At 46.2% G+C, this 14,091-nt stretch overlaps 1 protein-coding gene across 1 annotated transcript in view; it reads left to right on the top strand.

Annotated features, from left to right (window-relative positions):
* The first annotated feature begins 7,403 nt into the window (after positions 1 to 7,403).
* The window catches only part of Dennd11 (DENN domain containing 11), a 35,581-nt gene continuing 28,893 nt past the window's right edge, over positions 7,404 to 14,091 (top strand). Inside the window, exon 1 of the mRNA XM_052719574.1 lies at positions 7,404 to 7,694. Coding sequence (XP_052575534.1) covers positions 7,427 to 7,694 — 268 coding nt within the window. The 5' untranslated portion in view covers positions 7,404 to 7,426. The remainder of the gene's footprint in view (positions 7,695 to 14,091) is intronic.

The following is a 14,091-nucleotide window of genomic DNA, read 5'->3' as shown; positions in this document are numbered from 1 at the left end:
CCGGGGTGGAACTGTGTTTAGATCTTGGGTTGCCAATGGCGATTCTATCAGAATCTAGCGCCACACTCTTTTCCACCAATTGTCCATTAGATAATATTCTGGGGTGGGAAAGCCAATGAGAACCGAGCAGCTGCAGATTCTGATGACCCAGTCTTGCCTCTGGCCTGGAGCCTCACCACCTTCGTTGTCATGTTATACTCTGCTCTCCATTCTTAGTCTCTACACTATGGAAAATTCCAGCTCTGCTCCGGTGCATCCATCCCAGACATCCCATAATAACCAGGATGATTGGTTAACAGGGGCCCCACATTATCTGTGTCAGTAGGAGCAAAAGGAAGTCTTTCCCTTAATGCCTGATTCACAATAGATGTTCAATCAATCGTTTTTGGATGGATTTGGGGAAATAACATATCTTAGTTTTGTTTAAAATAGTCACTATTTTAAAAAAAAACTGTAATAGAAATTGCTGCCCAGAGAAAACCAAAGATCACAAGAGTGAGATGTGTAGGAACGAATCTAACCTTGTATGTCAGGTTGCATTCAAATCCCCAAGCCTCTTGCCTGGGGGGAGTTTGTCTCTTGTAAACACACTACCAAGTGATAAGGAGGATTCACTCTGGTTCCAGGGCCTTAGGGAAAGCAGAAGCTGGAAGATCTGCCTGCTGGAAGTGATGTTGCAAGGCATGAAACCTGTATTCCCCTTTAGGACAGACTCTTCTTTAGTGAAAGTATAGAATTATAGCCTGGAAGGTGAGATACATGAGAGCAGTGTTCTCAACCTTAATACAGTTCCTCATGTTGTGGTGACCCCCAACCAGGACATTATCCTTGTTGCCACTTCATATCTGTAATTTTGCTACTGTTATGAATCGTAATGTAAATATCTGCTATTCCAGGTCGTCTTAGGTGACCCCTGTGAAAGGGTCTTTAACCCCCAAAGAAGTGTCAACCTGCAGGTTGAGAACCACTGCATTAGAAGATGAGACTCTTGTCACTCCAAGGAAGGTCATAAAGGCTGATGGTCCCTGGGTCTGGAGAGAGAATGGTAAAAACCAAACCTCAACAGGCCAAAGTGAGATTCTGCACATTATTTCAAACTAAATTAAGCCTGTCACTAAGATAACCCAAGTTGTGATGTTATATTATGCTGTATTTGATGGGACTGCCCCACTGGAAAGCACTGGAATGTCTGCCTTCCCACTGATACTTTCGTTTAAATGTCTTTCTTTTAGATTTATTTTGTGTGTATGAGTGTTCTGCCTGCGTGTATGTATATGTACCACATTCAAATGTTTGGTGCCCAGAAGAGGGTGTCAGATCCCTGGAACTGGAGTTACAGATGGTTGTCAGCCACCATATGAGAGCTGGGAAACAAACCTGGGTCCTCTGGAAGAGCAACAAAGGCTCTCACAAACTCTCTACCCCATTTGAATTTTTCTTATGAAAATGATCAAACATCTCCACATCAGGGAAGACAGTATAGTGCAACTATATTACAACCTAGCTCCAAACTTTATAACAGCTTTATAACTTAGTTACCTTTGTATCTTCAAATCTTTTGAGGGCAGGTGCTAGGGTACTTAAAAGCAAATCAATGATTTCATGTCATTTCATGAATACTTTGGTGCCAATAATAAAAATCTCTAGGCTAATCCATCATTTTGCTATCTACAGAAATGTAACTAGTGAATGCATCAAGCAGATGCTAATGCATTGCTTCTCTTGCCACAGTTTCCCCCTTGGCTAGAATGAGAGGCTATTCATTAAAATTACTATTATTAAAATTGAGGTAGAGGCAGAGTGAGTATTCCTAGAACAGGAACAGATTTATAAAGTGGTGCACAATAATTTAGATATCCTTGATATCCTGCCCATATTCTAAGGAGCAGATATTTAAAAATTATTCCTTGTCATCACTCACCTGGTCATTTCTGTTAGCTGTGAGAATTTCCAGTTCCCCTAAAATTACAGCAAATAATGTTACCTACACCTCAGCTAGCACCATAGCCATGAGAGCCCTATACCTCCTGGCTCACTTTCTATATGGATATATACATCTTTGCATATACCTGTACGCACTAGCACGCAGGCATCCAAACAGACTTTTTTTTAACTTGGAATAAGTCAGTAGGTATGGAAAAGTTTTGTGGTTGTTTGACTTATATCTCGTTTGTGACCCAAGGACAGGTGGTAGAAGTCGATCAAATACTCAAGGCCACTTCTCTGTGCTTCCCAGTCTGGTGCTGTTGCAAAGTCACTACACTGATGTTTATTTTTGTAACCTCCCCCACCTCCCCACCTCCCCACCTCCCCACCTCCCCACCTCCCCACCTCCCCACCTCCCCACTTCTCCACCTCCCCACCTCCCCACCTCCCCACTTCTCCACCTCCCCACCTCCCCACCTCCCCCACCTCCCCACTTCTCCACCTCCCCACCTCCCCACTTCTCCACCTCCCTCACCTCCCCACCTCCACTTTTGGCCTCCCCACCTCCCCACCTCCCCACCTCCTCCCCCACCTCCCCACCTCCTCCCCCACCTCCCCACCTCCCCACCTCCCCACCTCCCCACCTCCCCACCTCCCCACCTCCCCACTTCTCCACCTCCCCACCTTGGATTACTTTTCTTTCTTTCTTTCTTCCTTCCTTCTTTCTTTCTTCCTTTCTTTCTTTCTTTCTTTCTTTCTTTCTTTCTTTCTTTCTCTCTTTTTTTAGATTTATTTATTATGTATACATTGTTCTGCCTGTGTGTATGCCTTCAGGCCAGAAGAGGGCACCAGATCTCATTATAGATGGCTGTGAGCCACCATGTGGTTGGCAATTGAACCCAGGTCCTCTGGAAGAGCAGCCTCTGAGCTCTTAGCCTCTGAGCCAGCTCTCCAGCCCCTGGTTTTGTTTTTCAAGAAATTATCTCATACAGACCAGCCAGCCTGGCCTTCATCCTCTAGGTAGCTGAGGCTGGCCTTGAACTCTTGATTCTCTTGCCCCTTTCTTGAATGCTGAGATTGCAGGCATGCACCACCACACCTGCATTAGAAAGCATTTTATGAGTGTTTGAAGATGGTGATAAAGAGGAATTAACACCTCTTCACAGGGTCAGCCCCCAGAAGCTCTGAAAACTCAGAAACTGTGCAAAGTGGTTTTCTCTATGGAGAGGATGGAAGTGGGGAGCTAGAGATGGCAACGCTGCTCACTACATCTCTCGGGCAGTGTGATTATTTTGCTCATGTGTATGTGTTTGTTCTTGTATGTGCAGGTACACGTGTGTGTGTGTGGGGGGGGGGGTAACTGTAGATGACAGAGGATAAGAGTGTCATTTACCAAGCATCATTTGACTTTCTTTTCCTTCTTTTTTTTTTTTTTCTTTTTTTGCTTTGGAGACAGGGTCTCTCACTGGTCTTGGGGGCAGAGGCAGGTTTCCAATCCAATGCCAGGATTACAACAGTGTGCCACTGTGCCCGGGTTTTTAAATGTGCATTCTAGGAATCAAACTCAGGTTCCCATGCTTAAAAAGCAAGCACTTTACTGTCTAAGCTATCTCCCAGACAGATTAATCTTTTACTGTGACTATCTACTTATTAAAATGTTTGAAATAATATTAAATTACCTGTAACCAAATAAATAATTACACGCGTATCTTAAAATCTGATCCATAAAGTGCTGGAATGACTTCTGTCCATACGAACTGTAAATATGGAGTTCAGTGGGCTTTGTCCCATAAAACTGGTCTGCACTCACTTCCATGGAGTGCCTTTGCTGGAGATGCTGTCTACAGCCATCTAGCCCTGGGATTTATAACGACCTCACAATCTTCTTTCTTGAACTTCCGTTTTCATTGATCTATCACAGCTTGCTCTGCCTACTGAACAGGCTCCTCTTGATGTGTCCCAAGCCTCTGTCTCAAACCCTCCTTCTGCATTGTCTTCACATCTCAGGAAAGAACTGTGTGAGAACTACTACTCGGTTTCTCTGAAATCCCATGTATACCCCTCCTCCCCCACCTCCCATCCCTGAAGACTTCAGGCTCATAATAGGGATCCAGTGAACTTACCCTTGCTTCACCTACTCTACTCTGTATCTAACAGCTAATGGACTCTCTCTAAAGAGTAAATAGAATCATGATATTCTTATGCCAAGACCTGCCAGGGCCTCCCACTGGTGTGGTTGGAGTGTAAAATAGACAATGGCTAGAAATGTATAATCAGCAAATATAGTAATTTAGTATTGCACTATAAGGGAATTACAACTCATGGGGATTAAAGGAATAATTCCATAAATATACACAAATATTAGCTATTCAATGGGAAAATGTTAAGTCTCAGATCATAACAAGACTGGGTAAGATTGCGACATTAAATGGACAGACGTGTTCCAAAGAGGAAACACAAATTTCTAGCATGTATTTTGGAAAAAAAAAATAGATTCAATCATAAAACACAAACATATAACAATCAAGACCTTTAAAAGAAAAGAATGCACTTGAACCCAGTCAGCCACCTCTAGCAGTCAGCACGTCTGCAGCCTGATGGCTGACTGTCTGCCCTCATCCCACATCTTATTTATTGCCTGAGAGCTGCTTTTCCTGCTGGGGTATGAGTTTGAGAGACAGTTCTCTTTCTCACTTCTCTCCCAGTTTGTGTGCAGGGTTGAAGGTTACAGAGCTTTACAGTAAGTGTGAAATTCGGTCAAAACTTCAGACACAACAGAAGGGGAAGAGCTGTACTCTCCAACAATGACAGATGGCGATATAAATTATCCGACTCTCACATAACACTAGCCACAAAAATAATGCATGGCGCTTTCCTTTATAGGATACCAAAATGTTCATGATCTGACGGAAAGGGGAAAAGAAAACAGACAGAACACAGAGCATACTGTCAACAAGCAAACACAGAAAGAAAACATCTAATAGATATCTATTTAAGACAAGCCATTACATCACACTTCCGCTCGGGTATGGCCATATAAAAGCAGCCACCTACAAAGAGGGCTAGATAAGAAAACTTCCTGTTTCAACTTGTCACTAGCGGGAGGGAAGAAAAATCTCAACTAAGGATTTGGATTACAAGCCGGTGTTTCAACTAGCTTTCAGTTTGAAGACACACTAGCAGCACTACCCAAGGAACTTCAAGCAGGGTCTTTCATTCAGCTTAGTCTCGGGTTGGTGGTTCCTTCCCATGGCTGACAAAGTGCCCAGAAATCTCTTCTGTGACAACCAGACCTCAGTGACAATTGTCAGACACCACAGCATGGTTAAACACAAATGCGTTCTGCCTTCTAGAATGGATGAGATGGGACAATTTAAGTCTTTACGATTACCATCTATATTGAGGCTGTAGATTAAAAATATTCTGTACTTTATGTAATGTAGATATATTTAGTATTTGAGAAAGTAAAAGATTTATTTTAACATTTAGACATGGTGTTCTAGGTGAACATGTTTTGAAATATCATTACCTCAGCCAAGTATCTCTGAAAATGAGTGAGTGGCCTTTCTCCCATTGATCTCAAATACTTGTTCCCAAGCAGAACTGTTCTAACTGCTAAACTCAATATCATCGTGCGACAATTCAGTAGATACAGAGGCTAATCTGGTGGTGAGGTATAAAAGCATCTTTCAGATTGTGAATGTGTATGTGAAAACAGAGCATCATCACCATCACTAACATCTTTGAGCACCTACCACTTGCAAGATACTAGAGAAAGCCTGGCGAGAGGGCCCGTGGCATGGGAGTGTCAGCCTCTGCTTTCACTTCCTAAGTTCACAGATTCTGTTGAGCAACATTATGCAAAGCACTAGGAATATACTATTGGGCTCCATGGTTAGCAAACTAGAATATGCTGAAGACAGAACATGACTGTCAGTTGGGAAACTTCTCTTCTGCATATATAGAGAGCTGAATGCTATGGAAATTACAAGTTTGTTTATGGGTATATATGTAGTCCTAGGGCATTAAATTAGGGGTGTTCGGAAAGGCACACATTGCCATAAAAGACCAGGAAAGGATCTTTTTCAAGTAAGAAAGAAAAAAATCGATTTGCCCTAAAACTGGTGACTTTGGAAAGGTTAAGGATTACCTACCAACCTCCATTTTGATTTAAAAATAAAATCTTGTCTCAACCTCAGAAGCTTTGGCTGTGGCTCAGTCTTCTCAAGTACTGGGCTTTGGTGTCTGGCCTTGAGAGTTTGTGACTAACCCAGCCTGGAGTGCCCTTGAATTAAAACCCTGGCTTGGTTTGTACATCTCCAGACTCCCATTTCAGTAATTACTCCATTAATTGAGTGAGATAGTCACTTAACATGTCTTTAGGGGATGGAGGTCAGGTTGAACTAAGGAATGATGATGACAGCAATCCCTCCTCTTTTTGGTAAAAACGTTTTATTGTTAAATCGCAGTCACATATTTGGAACTAGCAGCAGCTGTAGGCAGTCATTGATGATTCTCTTGAGAACAGGATTAAGGCATATTATCATTGCATCCCTAGCAGAGAGGCCATGAGTCTCACAAGGCCCCTGGGGTAACAGGTTAACACAGAAATCCACCAAGTCCTTGTCAGAAACTGGGCCTTCTTGAAACCTGGGGTGAATTGTGTATCTACATAATTGTCTCTTGCCATCTTATTTTTTTCATGAGTTTAATGGCTTCTTATGCATACTTCTGAGCTAGTCACCAGATTGACACTCCCCCACCCCCAGAGTTGAGACATTCAAAAATTTATTTGTAAATATACAAAGGGAGTTCCTAGGCAACCCTTACTTTCTAAAGCCACAGGCTTAAGGCCTGACTTCTCCCACTCCTCTGACTTCTTTTTCCTGCTCTTTTTTAATGTAGAACAACCCTCATAATCCACCAGCTTAATATCTTCAAATTGCATATAAAAAGGGAAATAAATTCCCATTACCATCCCAATCAGCCACCCTCCAGTCCTTTCAATCCTGATTCATGTGTATATCTGAAACACCTGGGAAGTCAGCCCTGCCTCTGCTTCACTTCCTGACCTCGAGGCAGCTTTCACCAAGCTCTCGGGATTATATAATTTATGTGCGCTGGTCCTTAAAAATAATGGTGACGTACAATTCACAGTGGAATCCTAGGTGGGAAGGCGCTTCAACCCACGCGCAGGTGGACAGACTAAGGGATGTGCGCCCTGCATCCCACACTCTGGGTCAAGAGCACCGGCATGCAGAGATGCAGAGCTGAAGCCCAGACCAGGCCCTGGGGCGCCGACCCCGAGCGGGCCACTTTCCGGAGCTTCCGGGCGCCGCGCCTCGGCCGGGACAGGGGCAGGGGCAGGGGCAGGTGTGGCCAAGCTCGGCGGGCACCAAGAGAGTGGCGGCACGGCGCAGAGCGGCGGGGCGGGCAGGCCCGGAGGGGAGTGCCCGCAGCCCGCCCCGCCCCTCGCGCCTCGGCTCCGCCTCGCCTCGCCATGGTGGAGCAGGGAGACGCGGCGCCGCTGCTGCGCTGGGCCGAGGGCCCCGCGGTCTCTGTGCCGCAGGACCCCGCGCTGCAGACGGGAGGATGGGCCCGGGGCGGCGGTGGGAGCGGCCAAGCGGCCGCGGATGCGCCCCGAAGGCGGGAACCCGACGAGCCAGCACCCCCCGAAGTGCTGCTGCAGCCCGGGCGTCTGGAGCTGGGCGACGTGGAGGAGGACCAGGTGGTGGCTGTGTTCGTAGTCACCTTCGATCCCCGCTCGGGTGAGAGCCGCTTAGGGATGGAGAGATGGTTGGGGGCGGGCACATCGCCCGCTAGGTTTCGGAGGGCGCGGGGGAGGGACCCGTTGCGTGCGCACTCGCACCCACACACCTGCATCCCACCCCGCTCGGGGGTCCCGGGGCAACGGGGGCACTGTGTCCCCAGACGAGAACCGAGGGATCCCTGGGGCTTTGTTCCGCCCCCCCTCTCCGTCCCGCCGCGGCTCTCAGCTCCGCTCCGGTGCCTCTTCGCTCTCTAGCTTGCTCCGCTTCAGTGCGGGAGGATTGGTTTGTGGCCGCGGGCACGTTGGCTTTTGTTTTCTCTGTTTTCCTGTTCGGCTGGAAGGTTCTTTTAGATACCGAAAGGAGGGAACCCACCCCCACTCCCCACCCCCCGCGTACGTCGCCTCCCACGCGGGTCCAAAAAGACCCTATGCTCTATGCCCGCCCTTGCTTGTGGTTGCTCCCAGCGAGGTAACTTTCCCAGCCGCTAAGTTCACTTTCTCCGAAGGCTTAATTTTGAGGAATTAACGTGGGAGCATTCGGGGATGGGGTTGGAGAAGCCTTCTCTGGCAAGCTGTCTTTCTAGGAGGACTAACTGGTTATGTCACCCCGTCTTTACCCTAACCACCCACTGCGGGGGGGGGGGTGTGCGTTGCAACAGTGGGCGGTTCCGGGGTGGGGGGGAGTGTGCAAGTGAACGACACGGCTGTAGGCTCTGCCAGGGGCATCGACATCCCGGAGCTGCTGTTCTGCTTCGTATTTGAAGAAGAGGAACGCCCAGATGCGTCCTCCTAGCTTTCTCCTTGGAGTTGCTAGAGTGAGGAGTTAGTGTTTGTGAGGGAAGGAAGCGTTTTCTTTCTGGAAGTTCCTACTTCCAGAAACTAGTCTTCCTACCCTGAAGGTATGGATGGGAGGCAGGTTAGGATTATGTGAAAGGGATCCAGATGTGATGGAAGCTGGTGGCTTCTAGGTCAGAATGGCTTAACTATGGTCAAGGATTCTGAGCCAGCAAACAGGCATATGGTCCCTTAAGGCGAAAGCCCCATTCTTAATAGCAGGGCTTGTGGGAAGGAGAACTCTGAATCCCGTCTGCTGCTTCGTTGCCTTATTCTATTGACTTCCAAACTTTTTTGACTCTGACCTGCCATGTGGAATTATATTTACATCACAACCAGCACGTTCGAACCAAAGGAAGCCAGAGTTGAAGCCAGAGTTTCCTGAAATAGTATTGAACCCCCTCTGTACCTTTTTCTTAATGTCCATCTCACATATTGCTTGACTCATATATTTAGGACTCCTATACATACATAGTTGGAAAAATACTGTTTTTTTTTTAAAGCAAAACCCTTAATGTTAGACAAAAAAAAATCTTTTTAGCTAACTGTATTTACTGTGGTGTACCTCTTCCTGCAAAGGTAAATAGAGGCAAGTTTAAAAATCACCTAAGTGTAAGAATCGGAAAGGACACATTGGTGACCCCTCACTGCATAATGCTAGCTGTCTGGTGATAGAGTCTAGGGAAAGGAGGAAAAGAAAACCCCACAATAATCACAGGTAGAGCTGAAAAAATAGATTGTTGATCATTCACTACCACTGATCAGTTATTGGTATCCATCAGTTGGTCATTAGTATTGATCAATTCATAAAAGCCCCCAAAGACCTTGCATGGGTTTCCATTCACAGCTGGTGACTAGTTTTCTGCTCTCTCTCTCTCTCTCTCTCTCTCTCTCTCTCTCTCTCTCTCTCTCTCTCTCTCTCTCTGTGTGTGTGTGTGTGTGTGTGTGTGTGTGTGTGTGAGAGAGAGAGAGAGAGAGAGAGAGAGAGAGAGAGAGAGAGAGAGAGAGAGAGAGAGAGAGAGAGAGAAGATGGTTTTCAGACTAAGGTTAATGTGAAGAGACAGAGCTGTCACTAATACTGTGACATTTGTACAGGCATTTTACTGTAATCCTGTTTGATTTAATTCTAACTACTCTGTAATTTGCTGATTATTTATACTTTGTTCATGGGGAAAGGCACCAAGGATCCAAGGATGTTTACATTTTTTGTAATTAACTGCCAGGATCTACTTGACTCTAACCAGATATCTTTCTAGCATATTCTGCTGCCTGAACCTTTGCCCCCTTACGTTGCCTCATCACTTCCCTAGGGATCTGGGGAGGGGAAGATGTGTGCACCTGGGTGAGCATTAAGAACTTGGTTTAGCCGGGCGGTGGTGGCGCACGCCTTTAATCCCAGCACTCGGGAGGCAGAGCCAGGCGGATCTCTGTGAGTTCGAGGCCAGCCTGGACTACAAAGTGAGTTCCAGGAAAGGCGCAAAGCTACACAGAGAAACCCTGTCTCGAAAAACCAAAAAAAAAAAAAAAAAAAAAAAAAAAAGAACTTGGTTTAGTTGTGGCGAGAAACACATCCTATCCATCTCTCTTCCTTTCATCTAGTCCAGCCCTATAAACGGCTCCTCTCATCCTGTGAAATAGGCTGGTAGTTCTTGTGTAAACTAAAGTCATATAGCCTATCTCTTAGAAGTAGCAGACGAGTGAATGAAGGCTGCTGAGATAGGCTGGGTCACAAACCTCAGCACCAGGACAGAGGAAAGAGCACCAATGTGCCCATGTGTATGGAGGTTGAGGAAGGACAGTTTAGAGAGGTGAGTGAAACCCACTTTGTCCCGCAGGCTGCAGGATTCACAGTGCCCAGAATTGTGTCTCTTTGTTTTAACTAGGATCTTGTCTACTCTCCTGAGTCCCAGCTGCCATATGTTCCTGATTAATATTGGGCCACCCAGGCAAGTTCCTCAGCCTGCATTACCAGAAGTAGTCAAGTAGATACTTCTGCTGTACCCAAATCAGAGCGGGGCTCATTTGTCTCACTCTGGTCCGCAGTCTGATCACTTGCCCATGTCTTTCCTGCCTCTGTCCTCAGCTTGCATTTTTAGGAGCTAATCCACTCCAACCACTGCCCAGGCAGTGCACATTTCACGTGTCCTCTCACCCAATATGGGTTACTTATGGCATATGTACAAGTCAGTGTGTAAGAGCATACATACCTTACGGATGTATGTGGAGAACAGGATCAGGAGGAGAGAGTCCGTAGCTGTGGTTTGTCTGTCTGGCCGTGGATGTAAGAGGGTAAGTTAGTTACTTTTGTAGCTTCTCTGACAAAATTCCAGACAAGAGCCTCTTAAGGAAGGAGGGGTTTGGCTTGCGCTTTAAGGAGATCCAGTCCATCAGGACAGGAAAGACAAGGCGCTGCTAGCGTGAGGTGGTGGATGCTATCACATGGACAGGAAGCGAAGGAAGACGAATGCTGGCACCCAGCTTGCTTCCTCACCCTTTTCCTTTTCCTTCAGCCCAGGACTCCTGCTCATGGAATGATGCTGCCCCCATTCAGAGTGGGGCTTCCCTCCTCAGTCAAACCTTCGCAGAAACACCCTGGCGGATGCACCCAGGGGTGTGTTTCTAAGGTGATCAGAAATCTAGTGAAGTGGACACTTAGGAACCAACCATCACATGGCAGAAGGCATATGAGGGAGGGGTGGATCCCTGGCAGAACAGGAGTGCTTTATTAGGATGGGGATCAGCAATCCTCTGATGAATGGAAAGAAGAGAGTAATTCGTTCGCACTTTTAAACATAAGCTTAAATGTTTGGAATGCTTCTTTGGGCATCTGTCAGAAAAAAAAATCAGAGGGGAAAGTAGAGACGTGGTTATTTCTTCTGGGTTCCTGGCTCATTGCTTGAAACTTAGGGTTGTTTAGCCTACAAAGGACACGAAGAGCAAGGGCTTCAGGTTCAAGGTAAGGCTTGCACATATACACACAGAGTCTTTATCTGGAGCTGAGAACTAGCTGTAGGGTGGTAGTGCTGGCCATCTGGGCTACAAAGCTGCTATTGAAACCAGTCCCAGATGATAACTTGGCATGCTGGGTAGAAGAGGTTGGCTGCCAGAATATTGCTTTTCTCGTTATGTTCAAGTCTATGATTTAGGGCCTGATTTTAAATTTGTTCTTTGGGTTTCTAGTAACATTTCCTTTTTTTTCTGCTTAGTTAAGGAAAAAGGTAACCCCACACTTGGGATGTCCCCTGCTGGAGGCAGGAACTGCTGCCCCAGAGTAGTAGAAGCTGATGGAGTTTTAACCCCTCAGTTCCTGGCTGGTATCGTGTGAATCTGCCTACTTTAGACCATTTCTTTCTTTCCACTGCTGTTATTTTGGGGGCATTTCCAGGGCTGTGTACCTGTTTGCCTTGGGATGGTTCAGAAGGGAAGCGAGATGGTTGCAGGGCGTATCACCTGGTGAGCTTTGCAAGGTGTTCCTTCACGCTAACAAATGAGTCACCTGTTCTCTCTTAGCCTCCAGCCACTGCCCACATTATGCAAACACCTCTTGGTGTGTCTGAATGCCGCCATGTATCTGTCAAATGGGAATATTTGCTATCAGTCACACCTACAGCCAGGTATGGTGTTGCATGACCAAAATTCAGAGTTCAAGGGCTACATAACAACCTATTGAAAAAAAAAAAAATAACCCACGCACTCTAGTTCTCATTTTAAACTTTGTAGATTCCCTGTCCAGTCATGGAAATACAAGCAGAGCGGGTGGAAAGGTATTGTGAGATTAGGGCTAGGTCTGGTGCCCAAGTAAGTCGTAACTTGGAGTGCTGCCCAGCTCATCTGACTCCTTGCAGAAATGGGAAGTTCTGGAAATGGACAGTAGTCCTAAGAATGACCCACTCACGGGGTCGGAAAGGGGAAGTCCATTCTCCTAGGCGATCGGAAAGTCACAGAGGAGGGTTAACTCTGCCACTGCCCTTTCTCTGTGTTTTCCATCACCTGTCAGTGGTTGATTAGAATACAGTTGTGGTTATTGATTAATGCCACGTTGGCAGACACGTTCCTGAGCTGTTGGTGATTCACCTGCTTTGTGGTTTTCAGGCTGAAAGTTTGTGGCCATCTGTTGTGAATTTAGTTTCTTCTCTTGAAGATCTACAGAGAGAAAAGTAAGGGTGGTGGCTACAATGTCTGCCACTTACTGTATGCCTGCTGGGTCTTAGGACCGGTACTGTGGGGTTCAAGGAGCATGCCTCTGATCCTCCCCAGCAGTCCACACAAGAGAAAAATAGACATTTAGAGCTGTGACGTACACCAGAGTGAGTGTGAGTGGCCTGTGACTAGAAGGTTTTTCCTCCTGTGTAAAATTAGTGCATTGGAATTCAGCCGTAGGCTGACATATGGCTGCCTCGAAACTGCCAGGATTATCTTCTCCCCGATTCAGAACTCTCCATTCTGTCTCTGCCTCTTGTTTTGGTTGTGTTCTCATCTAGGGCAATGTAAGATTACATCAAAATACGTAAGACCCAAAGACAATTGATATGGGCTGGACAGGAACTGGGCCAAACACTCTTTGCAGTTTCTTCTATCTCTGGGATTTAGTGGCATGTTAAAAAGTGATTATATACAAGTGCTGTGTTGTTGGGACCAACAGTGTTCCTGCTTCTTGCCTTTATTACTGTTTTTTCCTTTTTGTTATTTTGAGGCAGGATCTCTCACTCTAACCCAGGATGACCTGGAACTCACCATATAGCCTAGGTTGGCCTCAGACTCCTACCTTGGCCTCTTGAGTCCTGGGATTACAGATATGAGCCACTATATCTGGCTCTTTCCTGAATCTCTGAGATAGAAATCCCTTTTACCTCCTGGCTGAAGCTAGAGCACAGAAGTACGTACTGATGGGGAGGAGCTGAGGGAAGAGATCAAAACCAATGTACAAGTCTCAGGGGATGTTAGACAACTCTGCCCACCCTTCGGCCTAAAGGAGTTGTAAGAAGATGCTACTCACTGTCCAGTACAGGAAACCTCAAGAGGAAGTACTTGACTTCACAATAGAGGGAAGAGCCTAATTTCTAACTTATAAGACATTGGGTTCAAGATTGTTATTTTTCTCTACTTTAAATATTTTGAGATGAGGTTTTCAGCTTGCAAGTCAGTTTTAGGAGGATGTGGACTGTGCTGTGTGGACTGTGACATCCAGTACACAGGGGGTAAGGTTATTTCACATTTAAGCAGAAGAGTTGAGAGATAGAGGCAGCCCTATATAGATGGGACAACCTATCCTATGAGCTTTGTTTATTTCTATGGAACCTGGAATTGAACCCAGGCTTTCACAAAGGCTAAGTAAGTGCTCTGCCATTGCTTATATCCCTAGTCTGGGACTGCCTATGTCTTGTCTACCTCAAGAGTTTCTAAAACACCAGCTTGGGAGGCCCTCACCTAGAGCCCCTAGGCTGACCTTAGAGCAATGGGATGGCAGAGTTCAGACCGATGTGTACATCCACAGTCCCATTAGCTTCCCCGAGGTACACAAGCGGCTAGCCCAATTATTTGTTAGTCCGGGTTCCCTTGAA

Source organism: Peromyscus californicus, unplaced genomic scaffold, assembly GCF_007827085.1.
Source record: "Peromyscus californicus insignis strain IS unplaced genomic scaffold, ASM782708v3 Scaffold_6__1_contigs__length_162567912, whole genome shotgun sequence".
Classification (NCBI taxonomy): Eukaryota; Metazoa; Chordata; class Mammalia; order Rodentia; family Cricetidae; genus Peromyscus; species Peromyscus californicus.
This window is presented reverse-complemented; position numbering and strand designations above follow the sequence as displayed.